The 17,391-nt window shown below is 43.8% G+C and overlaps 1 protein-coding gene across 2 annotated transcripts in view; it reads left to right on the forward strand.

Moving 5' to 3' along the window:
• C2CD3 (C2 domain containing 3 centriole elongation regulator) overlaps positions 1-17,391 on the forward strand; it is a 429,817-nt gene that overhangs the window by 144,447 nt on the left and 267,979 nt on the right. For both annotated transcript variants that reach the window (XM_029602105.1, XM_029602106.1), the window contains exons 12-13: positions 3,420-3,538; positions 13,093-13,224. In XM_029602105.1, coding sequence (XP_029457965.1) covers positions 3,420-3,538; positions 13,093-13,224 — 251 coding nt within the window. The remainder of the gene's footprint in view (positions 1-3,419; positions 3,539-13,092; positions 13,225-17,391) is intronic.

The raw sequence follows: 17,391 nt of genomic DNA on the forward strand, positions 1-17,391 counted from the left end.
AACGTGGTTAAAACCATCAGACACAGCAATAATTAATCAATTACCTACAGAGGCTTACGACTTCTTCTCGCTACCTCGTCATAAAAAAAAGGGAGGAGGTATTCTTTTAGCAACTAAAAAGGACCTCAGATTCTCTCTACAGCAATCCAATTCCAATTCAAAACTTGAATTCGGCTTTTTCACCTCAGACAAGCTCCAAATCCTTCTCGTATATGCTCCCCCAGGACTCCTGGAATCAGATGCTTCACCCCTGATCGAATTAACCTCTTCCCTCATCAACTTTGACTCGCCAGCTATCATTCTAGGTGATTTCAACATGCACGTAGATAACCCTACCCCATCACCTAACTGTGAAACACTACTCACAGCCTTCTCAGCGCTAGGCTTCACTCAATTAGTTAACAAACCTACCCACAAAGCCGGCCACACGTTAGACCTGATCTTCGTTAACGCTGCAATCAAGCCAGTATCTATCCCAGATTGCACAAAGGTCCCGTGGTCAGATCACTACCTCATAACAACTTCATTCTCTATAAAAGATACTAGCCAGGCTTGCTTTCCTTCGCCCTCCTTCACATACAGGAAAACTTGCTCCCCAGAAGACCTCAATAATCACCTATCACCACAACTCCACCAACTGGACCTTACAGATCCGAACTCAGCACTTCGATCATGGAATACAATCACCGAAACTATAGCTAACAAGCTATGCCCTTCAATTACAAAAAAACCACACCAGAATTCCTCCAAAAGACAGCCCTGGTTCTCCTCAGAACTAAGAAAGCTCAAACTCCAACTAAGACAAAATGAGGCTAAATGGCGCAAAAACCCAGGAACCAACACCCTTTCAATCTACAAATCATCTCTGCATCAATACAAATCAAGCACCTTAAGATCCAAGAGGGACTTTTACGCCTCGAAGATACACGACATTGTATTCGATGCCAAAGCCCTCTTCAGCTACGTAGCCAACCTCACACAAGTAAACCAACCAGAGATTGCACATGACCAAGCTCAATCGAAAGCGGAAGAATTAGCTCTATTCTTCAGCAACAAAATCAACACTCTTCTATCTCAGCTCCCCACTAACCCCACTGTTCCACTTACCACTCCTCAACCCTCAATCAACCACACTCAGTTAGAAGAACTTGATACAACTTCATCCATGGAGATCCAAGGAATTCTAAGGAAAATGAAACCTTCTTCCCACCCTTCAGACCACATCCCAGCCAAACTACTACTATCAATTCCAGATTCTATCTCCAAAACCCTGGCAGATATCATAAATTGCTCCCTCACACAAGGACTCTACCCTGACAACCTCAAACTAGCCTCACTCAAACCCCTTCTCAAAAAACCAAATCTTGACCCAAACGATCCTAACAACTTTAGACCGATAGCCAACCTCCCCTTCATAGCCAAGATAATGGAAAAATTGGTAAACTCACGACTCTCAAACTACCTTGAAGACAATAACCTACTATTCCCATCACAATACGGATTCCGTAAAACCTTAAGCACGGAAGCCCTCTTCATCACTATGACCGACCACATCATCCTAGGCTTAGACAAAGGACAATCCTTCCTTCTGATCCTACTCGACCTTTCGTCTGCATTTGACACGGTCAATCACTCTCTTCTCATCAACCAACTAACAGCCATAGGTATCTCTGGCACTGCCCTATCTTGGTTTAGAACCTTCCTCAGCAACAGAGGATATAAGGTTAAGATTCATAATAAAGAATCCTCTCTTCACCCCGTGTCAGTAGGAGTCCCGCAGGGCTCATCCCTGTTTCCTACCTTGTTTAACATTTATCTGTTACCCTTATGTGAACTCCTCACTGCCCTCGATCTCAAACACTTCCTCTACGCCGACGATATTCAGGTCCTGATCCCCATCAAGGAGTCACTCGCAAAAACACTGTCTCACTGGGAAACCTGCCTCCAAAATATCAAACAGCTTCTCACATCTCTCAACCTGATACTAAATTCATCAAAAACGGAACTTCTAATCATCACACCAGAAAACAGCTCCCTCACACACACTCATCCAACCTTACCAAACACTACACAAGTGAGAGACCTAGGAGTTCTAATTGACAATCACCTAAACCTGAAAGCCAACATCAACAAAACCACCAGAGACTGCTTTTATAAGCTCCAAGTGCTGAAAAGAATACGACCTCTCTTCCACACTCATGACTTTAGAACGATTCTACAATCAATCATTTTCGCAAAGCTGGACTATTGTAACACCATCATGCTTGGTCTCCCTTCATCACACACCAAACCATTGCAAATGGTCCAAAATGCCTCCGCCCGTATACTCACTAACACCAGGAGAAGAGAACACATAACACCTATCCTGATGGGCCTCCACTGGCTGCCTATCCACTTCAGAATAATCTACAAGGCCATTCTCACCATTTTCAAAAACATCCATCAATTAGCCCCAATCGATCTCCATATCCCCCTCCGATTACACTACTCAACAAGACTGACAAGAGATGCTTACAAAGGATCACTTCAAGTACCTCCAGCCAAAACTACCAGACACATCACGCTTAGAGATCGGGCCTTCTCCACAGCTGGTCCAACTTTATGGAACTCCATTCCCCCGGATCTTAGAATGGAACCCAGCATCTCAACATTCAAGAAAAGACTGAAGACGTGGCTGTTCACGCAGGCCTTTCCTAACTCCAACATTACTTAACTCCCTTCAATCAACATACTTCGCTAGTAATAGCATTAATAGCCACCCCTTATAATGTTATTATATATATATATATATAATTATCTGATCTTCATTTTCCTTCTTACTCCAAGTTATTGTTTCCCTGTTACATGTAACTGCTTTTCTGCACTATTGTTCAAATTGTAAAGTTTATTTTAATTGCACCCCTGTTTCTTGTGAACCTGCATGATGGGACTATCGTCTTGAATGTTGGTATATAAAAAAACTTAAATAAATAAATAAAATAAATAAATAACTCCTGAAGGGAGCATAACTCTCAAAAGCTAGTCACATATGTATTAAGTTAGCCAGTTAAAAGATATCGCCTACAACTTGTTTGACCACATTCTTATGCACTAACCATATTACTACCCTGCCTCTACATTAACACTGTGCGTGTATGTTTGTAAAGAGCATTTGATTTATAAATAATTTTAACTCATTTATTGTGTCTTGGAAATCTTGTTCATAATTGAGACCTTTCGTTCACTGGAAAGCTAAAGTAAAGGATGATTTGTGGCAGCAAATTCTGCACGTATTGCTTGCAACAGGCCTGGCGGCATCTTATGTTTCATCCCGGTTATTTATTTTTTATCTTTGATTTTGAACCGATTTGATGCAAACTGTAGTTGTCTTCCTGATCTCCAAAGCTGCCAGTGCCAGACCTCTAATTTTTTTCTTTCAGTGGTAAAATTTCAGCAGCGCTTCATATTTCCAGTACATTTTAGTGGAATGATGATCGAACACTGGTGGAATGCAGACCTGGCCTTCAGAATCTTTTTGAGGAAAGGGACACAGAAAAAGGTACATCACTGGACTGCTGCTCTGGCTGCTTCTTATGTCAGGAATTTCACTAGCTCTACTGTCAAGGTTGCACATTGTCTGGAAAATCAGTTTAAGCTCTTTACAGAGAGGTTAGGTCACCCTGAAACAACTATATTGTTGCTCAAAGCAAGGAGCTAATTTATTCACTTTGATAATTTAAGCAGTTTATCTAATTTAAAATGATTATAAGACACTGTATCTAGCAATTACTAATAATAATAATCTGAATAGTGTCATCAATGTATCTAATGCTGTAGAACAGGGGGGTCCCCAAACTTTTCAAGGGAAGGACCACATAGCACATTTCAAATTGCCAAGAGGGCCGGGCAGATCCCCCTCAGAGTTTGATGAGCAGGGATTGGGTAGAAGGGGGTACTCTCACAGTTAGGGAACAAACAAATTACAAAAATCATAGTTCAGCAGAATTTTCTACTTCTTAACTGTTTAGAAAACTTGTTTTACAAAAGGGACATTGAACGACAGTGAGCAGTGTGTCTCAAATTACAGACAAGAAGTGCAAACTCCTATTCAGCTTTTAATAGGGGCTTCTTTACTGAAGCACTATTTCAGTCCAGTCCTAGACCTCGGTTATCTTGCGTAGGAGCACAGACCATGAATGAAATGCACGCAGAGGACCAATCTCCCCATGCATCGTTCAAAAACAACCAACCCCTGCTTCCCAGGACAGATTTGGGAAGCCCTGCCCCTGGCCTAGCTGGTAGCTTGCAGGTTTTATTTTTCTTTTTTAGCTGCATAGGGATATTTGTCCTCTGGTTACACTTCATTTTCACATTGATAAATAGACACAAAGGCCCAAAGGATCCAAACAATAAAGTAGTGCTATTAGCCTTCATTCTAATCTGGTCCTCAAAGGCTGCAAAACAGTCTGGTTTTCAGGATTTCCACAACAAATATGCATAAGGTCTATTAGTGTATACACTGCTTCCGTTGTATGGAAGTTGGCTGTCTAGGACTAATTTTGGAGATCTCCTGTAAGTGCCTGATATTACAATAAGTAAACCATGCGTATTCCTAGTGTTCAGTGCATTCAGTTGCTCTTACTAGTGTAGTTGCCCCTGCCCCATGGTCCTCTCTGCCTCTTCCTGCCCAACATTTCCCTCTGCCATCCCCCACTGTGGGTGTGTATTAATGTGTATGCAGGTGCTGTTCTTGGCTGCAGCTACTTCTCCCTACTGATGGTGGTGGCAGTGGGACTCTGAATGGGATAAACTCAGCTGCTCTCAAACATCGAAGTCTTCCCTTTGCTTTCCCCTGCCCCACTGTCCCTGCTTCCCTCCACCCCCCCCAACCAGCATTCCCCCCAAATTGCATGTTCCTCCACCCCCCCCCACCTCCTCCCCTTTCCCCTAACCAGCATAACCCTCTGCCCCACATTCCCTCCTCCCTTCACTGGCAAGCCACCTACTTTTTCCCACTAGTATAATTGTTCCATTGGAGATTTTAATGTGGGTGCAGGTGCTGTACTTGGCTACAGCTATTGCTTTATGGTAATGATGTTGGCAGTGGGTCTCTGAATGGGACAAACAGCTATTCTCACACATTGGAGTCTTCCTTTTGCTTCTTTCTTCTTTAGCCAGCAAACCTCCCTGCCTTAAAGTCCCCTCTGTCCCCAACAGCATGCCCCCACAACTCTGCGTTCCCTTTTCTTTCTCCCCCTTCCCCTAAATAGCATACCCTCCCCCACTAGCACATCTCCACACTATATTCCACTTCCTTCCCTCAACATTCCTGATTCCTCCTATTATTTTATTTTGTGGTCTGATCACTACTACAACCATTTCTTTTTGGCACCGGTAGCACTGAAATGGCGTTGAGCAGCAGTGAAATGGAGAAAACATAGCAGGAGATTTTTCTCTTTGTCTAGTCCCAGTAGCTTCTATAGCCAATTCTCTTCAGTCCCCGCACTCTTCAGTCCTCGTGGCACTGGAATGGAGTTGGGAGTGGCGGTGGGATAGAGAATGTGGCTGGAGAGGTTTTTTTTTCTGGCTCGGTCCTTCCTGTAGCCACTTCTGCTTGGCCCTTACGGTGCTGGAATGGAGTTGATAGCAGTAGCAGGAAGGAGACATGACTGGAGAGGTTTTCTTTGTGGCACAGCTACTGCTTCTTCCCATTCTAGCTATGCATATGTTTAGAACCGCTCTCTCTGTGAAAGAGAGGGAAGAGGGAGGAGGGACTTGCATCAGCAATATTTTTTTGATGTGTGTGTTTTTTTTCCCCCAAACTAAAAAAAAAAAAAAACGAGGTAAACCTGACCACGGGCCAGAAAAATGAGCTCTGTGTGCCGGATTCAGTCCGCGGGCTGTAGTTTGGGGATCCCTGCTGTAGAAGGCAAATCACATGATTAATGTCCCTTTTCCTAAAGTGTTTGCCATATCTCTTTTAGCAAAGGGAAGATGAATGGTTTGCTCATGGTCTTTCAGTGAGTGTCGGCAAGGAAAAATAACCCAAGGTCTTCTAGATGAGTGACCAGAGAGCACAGAGCTGGTTTGACTGAGCTCAGTGGTAAGGTCTTATCAATAAGCTCAGGACAGACCCTTGGCCTTCTGGCTGAAGTAGAGAGCCTGAATAATAGGAGGGTTAATACCCTGCCACCAAACCCACAAGAGATATGAAACCATTTTTTTCCATCGATAAGCAGTCTAAATTGCCATGCTGCACGGGTGACATCAGGCAGCACTAGGCAGAGCTGTCCCTCAAAGCTTGTAAAGCTTTCAGCTCTACTGGGTATGCATGGTTCTTTCTGTGTAAATTAGAGTTCCAAAAGTCTCCTTAGTCTAATTTTGTCCGCACACAACACAGATGGCAAAACCTACCTTTCCTGAGATTTGTCTCCTTGTCTAAAACTTCATGTAAGCAATACTAAAAACAGTAGAAAGAAAAACAGAAGAAAACCTCGAGGTTCTAGTACTATTCTTGCGGTCACATCATGTCTGTGACTGATGGCCACAAGTACTATTACTTGAGTCTAGGCCCTGATCACGACCAGGCGAATTGCCGTGACTGTGGCAGGATGTTGCCTAATGCCCAAAGACAGTGGGCTGAAAAATTAGTGCACTTCCGGATGGAAGGCTTATCCCCATTACCCGTGGGAGTCTACTCGACTTCAGCCTTGGGAAGGGCCTCCTTTGATAAGAGCTGCAGAGGTTAAGAGCTGCCAAGGTATGAAATCCTCCCACTCTTCTCCTGTATAGAGAAAGGAGTTGCAGAGCCCAGAGATGGCGTACGCATTGAAAGCATCGCTAAAAACCCCTTTGGTATACTCTAAGCCACATGGAGCCATGCCGAATCAAGTGTCCAACAGATACCGTGTCTAGTATTCTGAGCATGACGCAAAGCGCAAAGAAAACTGCTCCACATGATGCACCCTGAGCGACACATGGTGTAGCTGGCGCTTACAGTGCAAGAGCTGTAGCATTCTCAGTCCTACAGCGTATAGGATCAGAAAAAGGCTAGATGATGCAGCAATGTAAACGAAAAAGAAAAAAGGCCATGGGTCCAAAGACCATACTGGCCCTAGACCCGCTCAAGATGCCACATCTACTGGCAAAGCTCAATATCTGTCGAATTGCGGCACACCTGAAAAGGTATACAGATCCTGAACTCCCATCAGAGAAGTCCAGAACCAGTGGACATCAGGCATATCCATGATCCCTATAGGGGAAAAGGGAACACTGCACCCCCGAATGGAGAACTCACTGATATCAATGCCAGGATCTCCAGGCCTATGACATCTTAGGCAATTCTGCCTCCTCGATTCCCCCGGGGAATCTGTTCCTCGTATGAGACTTGTTTACATCTGGAAGTACCAATTCGTTTATGGCCTCAGGGACTCCAAATCCAAGCACCACAACTGGATTGTTCCCTTTTGCCATTGGGAAACACAACTGCCACAGAGCAAGAACAAGTGTTGGCACCGAAGGAGGACGTTCCACCACTGTCCTCAGATCGCAACAAGCAGTCAAGCAAATTACAGATATTGTACAGAGCTTCTTCTCTTTACTTTTTCTGCAGATACAACCACCAACTTTCTCATCAGTGTATTCTATTCTGCCAGTTAACACAGAGGCAGTAATGGCAAGAGCACCGCCACTGCCTCCTTTATCTTCTGCAGAAGATAACAGAAAAGAGCTCACACTGTTATTTGTCCCCTCAAGGAACCCTTTGCCCAGCACCAAGATTGAACGGCCCAGTTCTCCCTTCACCAGCCGGGATACCGTCTGACCCACCGGATGAAACACTGGATCATTCCTCTCCACTGGAGGACTTAACATACTCCTGTTTTAGAGTAAAATGTGCACTTCTCTTAAGGTGGAGATAAAGACCCTGATCCCCGGGTGGAAGTGATGAGGATCTTGAAAATTTAGACCTACCAGCAGAACCATCTTCATTACCATCACATTCAGTACTGGATAAAAGTACTCATGAAGATGTGGGAATCCCCCTTTTCAGGATCGGGGGCAGTAGCACGGTAGATAGAGCTTAAGTTCCACCTGAAGAAGACTGCATATGGAGTAGCCCAGCTTCCGCACAGCTCCATAGAGTAGAATCCGCAATGTGGAAAGCATAAAAGAGATTACATTCCAGTGCACCTCTAGGGAAAGACCATAAGCTCCTGGACAACTTTCAGAGTGCAATGCTCACCTCCAGAGTACAACAGCACCAGTTTTATATGATGCAACATTTGTACAAATGCATACAAGGACTCAAACCCTACATCAGGTCGGAAGATGAGCAGCAAATTACACCGCAGCCACTCCATGATCTAGAAGAAGGCCTTTGTCATTTTTTATGATCAGTTTATAAAGGTTTTGACACAACGACTAGAACATCAACAGCCTCAGTAGGAGTAAAGCGAATGGCATAGCTGAGAGCAAGTGGCATCAGAGAAGATGACCATGAAAAACTTGAGTATCTCCCTACCTCACAGCCATGCTCACTGTAATTGTAAAGATACCTCAAAATCACATATCACCTTTGTACATATGTTTTGCTGCTATGTTTTTTCCATCAATTAAGCATCCCTTAGATAGCTCATCCCACTGTTCTTTGGTTACCCTCAGTTGGATTTTTTTTTACTCAGTGTTCCTTGGTCCCTGTAAAGCTTGTTGCTGCATTACTTTGTAAACCGATAAGATGTTCCAAACGATTGTCGTATATAAAAATCTTAAATAAATAAATAAATTTAGGGGACAACCTCTTCGGGGAAAAGCTCCAAGAAACAGTGTTGCAGATAAAAGAGCAAAATGGTGCAGTCCAATCCTTGTCTATGGGAGGAGACCCGCAGACTTCAACAAAGCACTTCCACCCCTAGTACAAGCAAACGTTTTTCCCCAGAAGATCCTACCTGCTGTATGAACATAAGAAATTGCCATGCTGAGTCAGACCAAGGGTCCATCAAGCCCAGCATCCTATTTCCAACAAAGGCCAAACCAGGCCACAAGAACCTGGCAAGTACCCAAACACCAAGAAAATCCCATGCTACTGATGCAATTAATAGCAGTGACTATTCCCTAAGTAAACTTGATTAATAGCCATTAATGCACTTCTCCTCCAAGAACTTATCCAAACCTTTTTTGAACCCATCTACATTAACTGCACTAACCACATCCTCTGGCAACAAATTCCAGAGCTTAATTGTGCGTTGAGTGAAAGAATTTTCTCCGATTAGTCTTAAATGTGTTACTTGCTAACTTTATGGAATACTGGCAAACTCCATATCAGCAACCTCGTCCACAGAATCGATCAACATAAGCTCAAAGGTGGCAAAGGGACTGACGTCAGCAAAAGTTGCAGTCCCAGCCAGCAACCCAAACCACAGCAGAGCTTGCAGATTGGGAGCCAGGATCCAAATTTATTTCAATGAATGGTCCAATATAACAAACCAGTAGGTGTTGACAATAATTTGACACTTTTACTATCTAAACTTTCTCTAAACTGTGGGTGACAGTTGCCTTACCAACTTTCTCAGTAGATCAGTCACATCGAGTCATCCTGTCCCAGGATGTCTAGAACTTACTAAAGCAGAATGCCATCAGGGAGCTGATTTCTCTCCAATCGGGGTATTACTACAAATGCTTCCTCATTACCAAGAAATTGGGGGTACTTTGCCCTATCCTAGATCTCAGGGCACCCAACAAACACCTCTGTCAAGAAAAATTCAAGATGACATTTCTAGGAATGATACTGCCATTTATCCAACCTCATGAGTGGGATGTGCTTTCTCGACCTCAAAGATGCGTACACACACCTCCTCATACACCCATCCTGTTGGCAATAACTTTGCTTCAAAGTGGGGGAGAAGCACTATCAATACAAAGTTCTCCTGTTGGGACTCTTATCTGCCCCCAGGATCTTCACAAAATGCCTAGCTTTGGCGGTGGCACACTGATGATGATCAGGAATATGGCTATTCCCATACATAGATGAATGGTTAATCATAGCCCCCTCCAAGGAAACACTATGGTCAGACACTGAAGCTGGATCTGGGTTTTCTAATAGATTACAAAAAATCAAACCTGCAACCAGTGCAATTTATGTAGTTCATAGGAGCCCGTATAGACTCAGTTCAAGCCAAAGCTTTTCTTCCAAATGACAGAGCCAGTACTCTCTGTGGCTTGGCATCTCGATTCCATCACATCTATTCCATCGGACCTCCACAATAGCTCGACACATATTAGTGCTCCTCGGACACATAGCAGCAGCGATACATGTATCCCGGCTACACATGAGATGCCTTCAGTTGGGGTTACGAATGCAGTGGGATCAATTCCACCAACCCATGTCATCCTGATTACCAACAGAATGAAAACAGACACGGATTGGTGGCTTCAACCAGGAATGCTAGAAACAGGTGCCCTGCTTCAACCGGTCCTGCATCAGGTAATCCTAACCACGGCTGCATCTCCACAGGGAAGGAGAGCGCATCTTCATCAGTTCAATACAAAAAATTACTGGATTTACTGAGATTTAAGAGCAATGAGCTATGCACTATGAGCATTTCAGTATTTTCTTTAAGGAAAACACACAGTGATTCATATAGGCAACCAAGTAGCCATCTTTTATATAAACAAATGGGGGAACAGTCTCTTAGACCGTAAGTCAAGAAGGCCTTCAACTATAGGATTTGGCAGACCGCAACAGTGCAAACTGCAAGCTACATATCTTCCGGGAATAGAAAATACGGAGGTGGGCAGACTGAGCAAGATCTTCCGGCCACACAAATGAGCCCTGTCACAGTCTCTTCTTCCAATGGGGGCAGATCTTTTTGCAACGGAGAAAATCCGGAAGGTGGAATGCTTCTGCTCCATTCATCCCAGTCCATACAGAGAAGCGCTGGATGCCTTTTTAATTTCATGCAACAGAGGCCTTCTCTATGCTTTCCCCCCAATTCCATTACTCTCCAAGACAGTTCAGAAATGCATGCAAGATCAGGCCAAGATGACCTTGGTGGCTTTGGCATGGCCGAGATAATCATGGTATGCATATCTCGTACAATTTTCTATCAGCCCTCCACAAAAACTAGAATGCAGCCTTATCTCTCCTAATCCAGTCTGGACTACTGCAACTCTCTCCTGATAGGTCTACCTAAAACGACCTTAAAACCACACTACTTGTGTGACGTGCCGTTTGAACCCCTTGAAAAGACGTTAAAGGACCTCACGTTGAAAACGGTATTTTTGGTGGATATCTGCTCAGCTCATAGAATCTCTGAACTACAGGCCCTCTCTTGCAGGGAACTTTTTTTAAGAATTTCTGATTCGGGAGTCTCTCTTCGGACAGTCCCTTCTTTTTTGCCTAAGTTGGTCTCAACCTTTCATTTAAGTCAATCAGTAGAGCTCCCGGCCTTTCCAAATTTATCGGCCGATGTCCCGCACGCGAGAGAACTTTGTCGTTTGATGTTCGACAATCTCTATTATGCTATTTGGAGGTCATGAATCCTTTCAGAGTTTCAGATCATTTGTTTATCTTGTGGAGCGGTCCCAAAAGAGGTCGGAAAGCATCTAAGCCAATGATTGCGCGATGAAAGAGGCTATTCCATCTGCTTATATTTGTAAAGGACGACCCGTTCTTGAGGGATTGAAGGCCCATTCCATTCGCTCCCAGGTGGCTTCTTGGGCTGAATGCCAGTTGGTTACGCGACAAGAAATCTGTAGAGCTGCTACTTGGAAGACGCTCCAAACATTTGCCCGTCACTACTGCTTGGATGTTCATGCTCCAGATGTCAGCAATTTTGGCAGTGGGGCTCTTCGTGCGGGACTCTCAACATCCCACCCGGTCTAAGGAAGCATTGGTACATCCCACAGTCTGGACTGATCCGGATACGTACAGGGAAAACAAAATTGGTTTTTATCTGCTAATTTTCATTCCTGTAGTAACACGGATCAGTCCAGACACCTGCCCTGGGAGTGGGTTTCAAGAGTTTGCGCTCATATTCCGTTTTTAATGCAGAACACTAAGGAAGAACGCTACAGGTTCCTTTCAGTTTTATACTTCTATAGTTACAGTTCTATTATTGCTTAATTCATTGTTATTACGGTTAACTGTTATTCTGCTTGGATAATCTTTATACTGAAGGGATGCAGGTGGCACACCGGATTAAGAGAGGGTGCCCTTCAAGTTTTTCTCTGTCTCCATCTGCTGGAAGGGAGGCATAACCCACAGTATGGACTGATCCATGGTACTACAGGAACAAAAATTAGCAGGTAAGAACCAAGTTTCTTTTTCTTGTGCTGTGCAGCCAGGTGATCATCTGCCACCCTACTATGCATTTTCCCTCTCACTCCAGTTTGTCCTGATACTTGTAGTCCACTTGTTAGTGTTGTGAGCTAGCATTTACAAGCAGCATGATGGTGTGGCAGGAAGAGCTTGCTTAATGTAGTGAAGATTAAATGTTAAGTCTGAAGTGAAAATAATGTGTTCATTGGCTTAAGGTAATGTTGCATTTCATGGTTGCTTCTAATAGAGAGAATGAACAGTGTTTTTCTTGGGCAGCACTGCTTACCTGGTGAAAAGTACATACAGACTTCAGACTAAATATTCAGTGTGAAGGCCACTTTGAAAGTTAGGGGTTACACACTGAATTCAGCACGACATACATACACACATTTTCATTTGCTTGTTGGCATAAATGTGCCCAAGTAGATTTATATGCATCCTTTGGAAAATTGAAAGCAAATGCAATCTCACCCCCTGCTCCCCACCGGAATGCTGCTTTGCTATGTGCAGGAAAGTATTCGTGGAATCCACTCTACATGTCCTTCTGTACATATGAGCCCCGGGCAATTTTGTAAAGCCCACTTATGTGCATCAAACCTTGTTTTAATGCACAGAAATGCTTTTGAAAAATGAGCCAAATGAGCATTCAGTTCAGCACGGAAAGAAAATATGCTTCAATGGAACCAAGAATGTGTAAATACTAACTATAAAGGGAAGAGCTGCCTGCCGATGTATACATTCATGAGACCTTGTCTTGACAACTGTGTATGTAACATGAAGGTTTTCCTCTTAAACAGCCAGTGCTAGTTGGCACTGCAGCTCTCTCACTGCGGGATGTTATTCTGTCTGAGCTGCTCTCTTTGACATGTGATCTACCAGTGCACCAGGTGGAGGGAGAAATTGAGAAAACTCAAATTGGACCATTAAAGGTACTGAAAATTATATATTTCTGAATTGATTGTATCACATAATCTCCTGATATGCATATTCTTTTTAAATTTGAGGATTGGAAATATGAGGAAGCAGAGATTTTAACCAAAGATTTCAGAGGTTAAAGGTTGCATTTTGTTAGCTGGTCAGCCAGAACCTAGATTATCATCTTTCTTATGGCTGCAAAGATGTCTTAATTGATGTAAAGCTCCTAGAGATGGTGCCATATGTAATATAGTTAGTGATCAAGAATATATTTATTAAGTTATATTCATAAGTTCTTAATACATTTCTGGACTGTTGCTTGTATGGCTTTCAGAAAACACTGCACAATTTTTCCTGGTCCATAATTTTAGTTCCATATGTTTATCTATATTTTTGAGTTTTGCTACAGCAGCAAACAGAAATATTTACTTTTTCAGTGTAATATGTCAGTCACATAATCTAATTTCAACATTTGAACATTTAAAAAATATAGTAAGCGATAAGAGCCCTGAACCTGAAAAGAAGGAAGGGAAAATAAACCTTGCTTTCCCATTTCTCCCTTCCCAGTCTGGACTATAAATTCTGTTTCTGATAGCTGCCTATTGATTCATTCTGAGAGTAATCTTGAAGTGTTGTTCATAAATTACACCCTTGTTCAGAGCGGGCTTAAGTGTATAAGTCTGCAGTCAAAGATATCCTACCAAATTTACCTGCTCGCAATTGTACCTGCTATTTGGGAAGTACGAGTTTTGAACTTTCTAAAGTATATGAGCAAGTCCAAAGGCCTGCACGGTTATGTTGCTAGGGTTACCTCTAGTTTGGGTAAACTTACGCTTATATATGACATCTGCATTAGGTTTATCTGCATATCTGTGGGTAATTTTTATAAAAGGCCATTTCCATGCGTAAAAACACAACTGCAGAAGTCCCTTTTGAATATTACTTTTTCTATGTATATTTAGTTTCCATATTTTTCTCTTTCATGTTTCTATAAAGATACGTCTTACTTCCAGTTTTCCTGCTGCTCACTCACTACTTGCTGATAGAAAGACTTAATCTTATGTGGCAGCCAGAGAATGTTAGAACACAAAAACATGAGGCTTGCATACTGGGTCAGACCAAGGGTCCATCTGCCCAGTATCTGTTTCCAATAGTGGCCAAGCCAGGTCATAAGTACCTGGCAGGATCCCAAGGGGGTAGATAGATTCCAAGCTGCTTATCTCAAGAATAAGCAGTGGATTTCTACAACTCTACCTTAATAATTGTTAATGGAATTTTCCTCCAGGAACTTGTCCAAACCTTTTTTAAACACAGCTATACTAATAGCTTTCACCACATCTTCTGGCAACAAATTCCAGAGCTTAATTATGCTTTGAGTAAAAAAATATTTTCTTTTATTAGTTTTAAAATTATTACCCAGTAACTTAATTGTGTGTCTCCTGGTCTTTGTACTTTTCAAAAGAGTAAACATCTGATTATTATTTACGCGTTCCATTCCACTCATCGTTTTATAAACCTCTATCATATCTCCCTTCAGCCATCTCTTCTCCAAGCTGAAGAGTCCTAACCTCTGTAGCCTTTCTTCATAGGGGACTTATTCCAACCCTTTTATTATCTTGGTTGTCCTTCTCTGTACCTTTTCTAATTCTGCTATGTCTTTCTTGAGATGTGTTGACCAGAAATGAACACAATACTCAAGATGAGGTCACATCATGGAGCTATACAGAGGCATTATGATATTCTCCATTTTATTCTCTATTTCCTAGCATGTAGACAGATGGACTCAGGACCAGTGGGTTTATGCTGCCCTGCCAGCAGATGCAAACGGAGCAAGCTGATGTCACAGTATACATAACCCTGCAGTGACCCCAGCCTGCCATTATTCTCCATCTCCAGCAGATGCTGGATGTGCATCTGCCTATGAGGATTGCTTTGAGCTATTTGAAATTCTAAATTCAGGAAAAGAAAACCCCACTCCTGCGGTGATACCTAAAGGTCCCTCTCCCAGTTGAGAATTCTTGAGGCGATTTTCGTGGTCCCTCAGAGGCGTGCCTAGATCCAGTAGCAAGTGCAGGAGGCCGAGTGTGGTGGTGACGGCAGATGTCCTCTCCCCACAGCTGGAGACCATCTCTGTACTCAGCCGGTAAGCGCTGAGCTCAGGTAAGGTTAAAAAAAAAAAAAAAAAAAGAGAACCTTTTTCCTGAATCAGAGACAGAGGGATTTCAGGACTTCCTTCTGTCTCCGTTCTCGGTAGGCTATGTTGACGTTCATTCCTGCTCTTGTTGGGGTTGGGAACTGGGCAGCCTGGCAGGTTGAGCGGCCCCCGGTGGGCTAGCACTTCAGCTTTTTTCTTGCACGCCAGGTGGCACACTGTGGTGTCTGTTTTTGCATGTTCTTGTGCATGTTCTGCTGCTCTCTATAGGCCATCAGTATGCACAGTGTGACTGCTCTGTGCCCACGTTGTGTGCTCTGTTTTTGGGCACGCTTTTTCGCGTACAAACTTTTTTATGCACTTAACTTGGTGCATAGGTTTTGCGTGCGCCTTGCCACGCTTTCTTTAGGTGCTTATTTTTTGGGTGCTTTTCGTTTTTGAGCGCAAGCTGTTCCGATGCACATTTACTGCAGTGATGGCACCAGTAAGCAAGAAGCCTAAGTGTCGTCTTTATTTGTGTTGCCTGTCATATTGGGGCTTCTCAGCCTGACCTAGCTTCTAACCTGTGTCAGCGCTGCTCATATGCTCAGGGAGAGTTGTGTTCCTCGGATTTTGATAAGACTGCCTCTTCCAGTTATGATGATGTGTTGGTCACGGCCTTGACTGGGGGGACGCCAGATCTTGGTTCTCCCTTCTCTGGCTTCTCTGCTAGTGAGGGCAGTTCTTGGGACCAGCTCTAGCTTCTTCTTGGCTTGGTCTGGACCCGGCTGCTTTTTCTTAGGTGGAATTTTTTCAAGGCTTACAAGCCTTTCTTCAGGTGCAGTCCTCCGCTTCCCCCATTTCTGTCTGTTTGGACCCTGAGCCGGTGGCTCCTCCCTCTTCCAGTCTTTTGCTTAAGCACCAGGGATCACCCCTGCTCCCTGCAGGGGTTCCCGACAGGAATCCGGATACTGATGATGAGGTTAATCCGGATTCCCTGGAAGATATGGAAATTCCTCCAGAGCTGGAACCGTATCGAACCATGTTGCAGTTCTTTCATAGAGATGAACTGCTGGCCCTGATTTCACAGATCTTGAAACATAAGAACATGTTTCTGGTTTGGATATTATGTTAGAGCTGAGGAAGAATCCCATTTTGGTTTCCTTACGTAAAGCCTCTTGTGTTTTCCCTGTGATGGATGCCATCCAGGAATTGATTGATCTGGAATGGGATGCCCCAGAGGCAAATTTTAAAGGGGGTCATACATTGGAAGGCCTGTCCCTCCTGGATCCAGCTGTGAGAGAGTGTTTGCGTTTTCCCAAAGTGGATGCTCTAGTATGTGCCATGTCTAAGCGAACGACTATCCCTGTAGAGGGAGGAGCGGCCTTGAAGGATGTACATGATAGAAGGATAGAGACTATTCTTAAGCAAGCCTTTGAGGCAGTGGCGATGAATTTACAGATTACCTCCTGTTGTGCCCTAGTGGCGAGATCTTGTCTGCTTCTCTCTCAGGAGGTTGATGAGTCTGGAGGGAATTCCAGAGCGGTTATGTAGCCTGCTGTCGCCTTTTTAGCAGACGAAGGCTGTGATTTGGTCTGGACCTCGGTCAGAGGTCTGGCTTTGGTGATAGCGGCCAGGCGTCAAATCTGGTTGTGAAATTGGTCAGCTGAAACAGCTTCCAAAGCCAGTCTTTCAAATATGCCCTTTAAAGGCTCACTCTTGTTTGGGAGCGAGTTGGAGAAATTAGCCAGTAAGTGGGGCGAGTCTCTAGTGCCTCGGTTGCCGGAGGATAAGAAACAGTTACAGCGCCCCTTTGGTATGATAGGTCATTTCCGGGGTTCCAGGCATTTTCGTCTCTACAGAAGGATGACCTTTCAGCGGACTCGGCCTTTCGGTAGGTCTCAGTCCTTTCGTCCCCAGCAGCCCAGTAGAGGAGAGGGCTCGGTAGTGTATCTTCCCAAGCTTCCCAATGAAGGTTTACTGGCCCACCTTCTGGAACAGGAAATAGGGGGATGTCTGTCTTTTATCAGAGGTGGGTCAAGATCATGGC

Source organism: Rhinatrema bivittatum, chromosome 5, assembly GCF_901001135.1.
Source record: "Rhinatrema bivittatum chromosome 5, aRhiBiv1.1, whole genome shotgun sequence".
NCBI lineage: Eukaryota > Metazoa > Chordata > Amphibia > Gymnophiona > Rhinatrematidae > Rhinatrema > Rhinatrema bivittatum.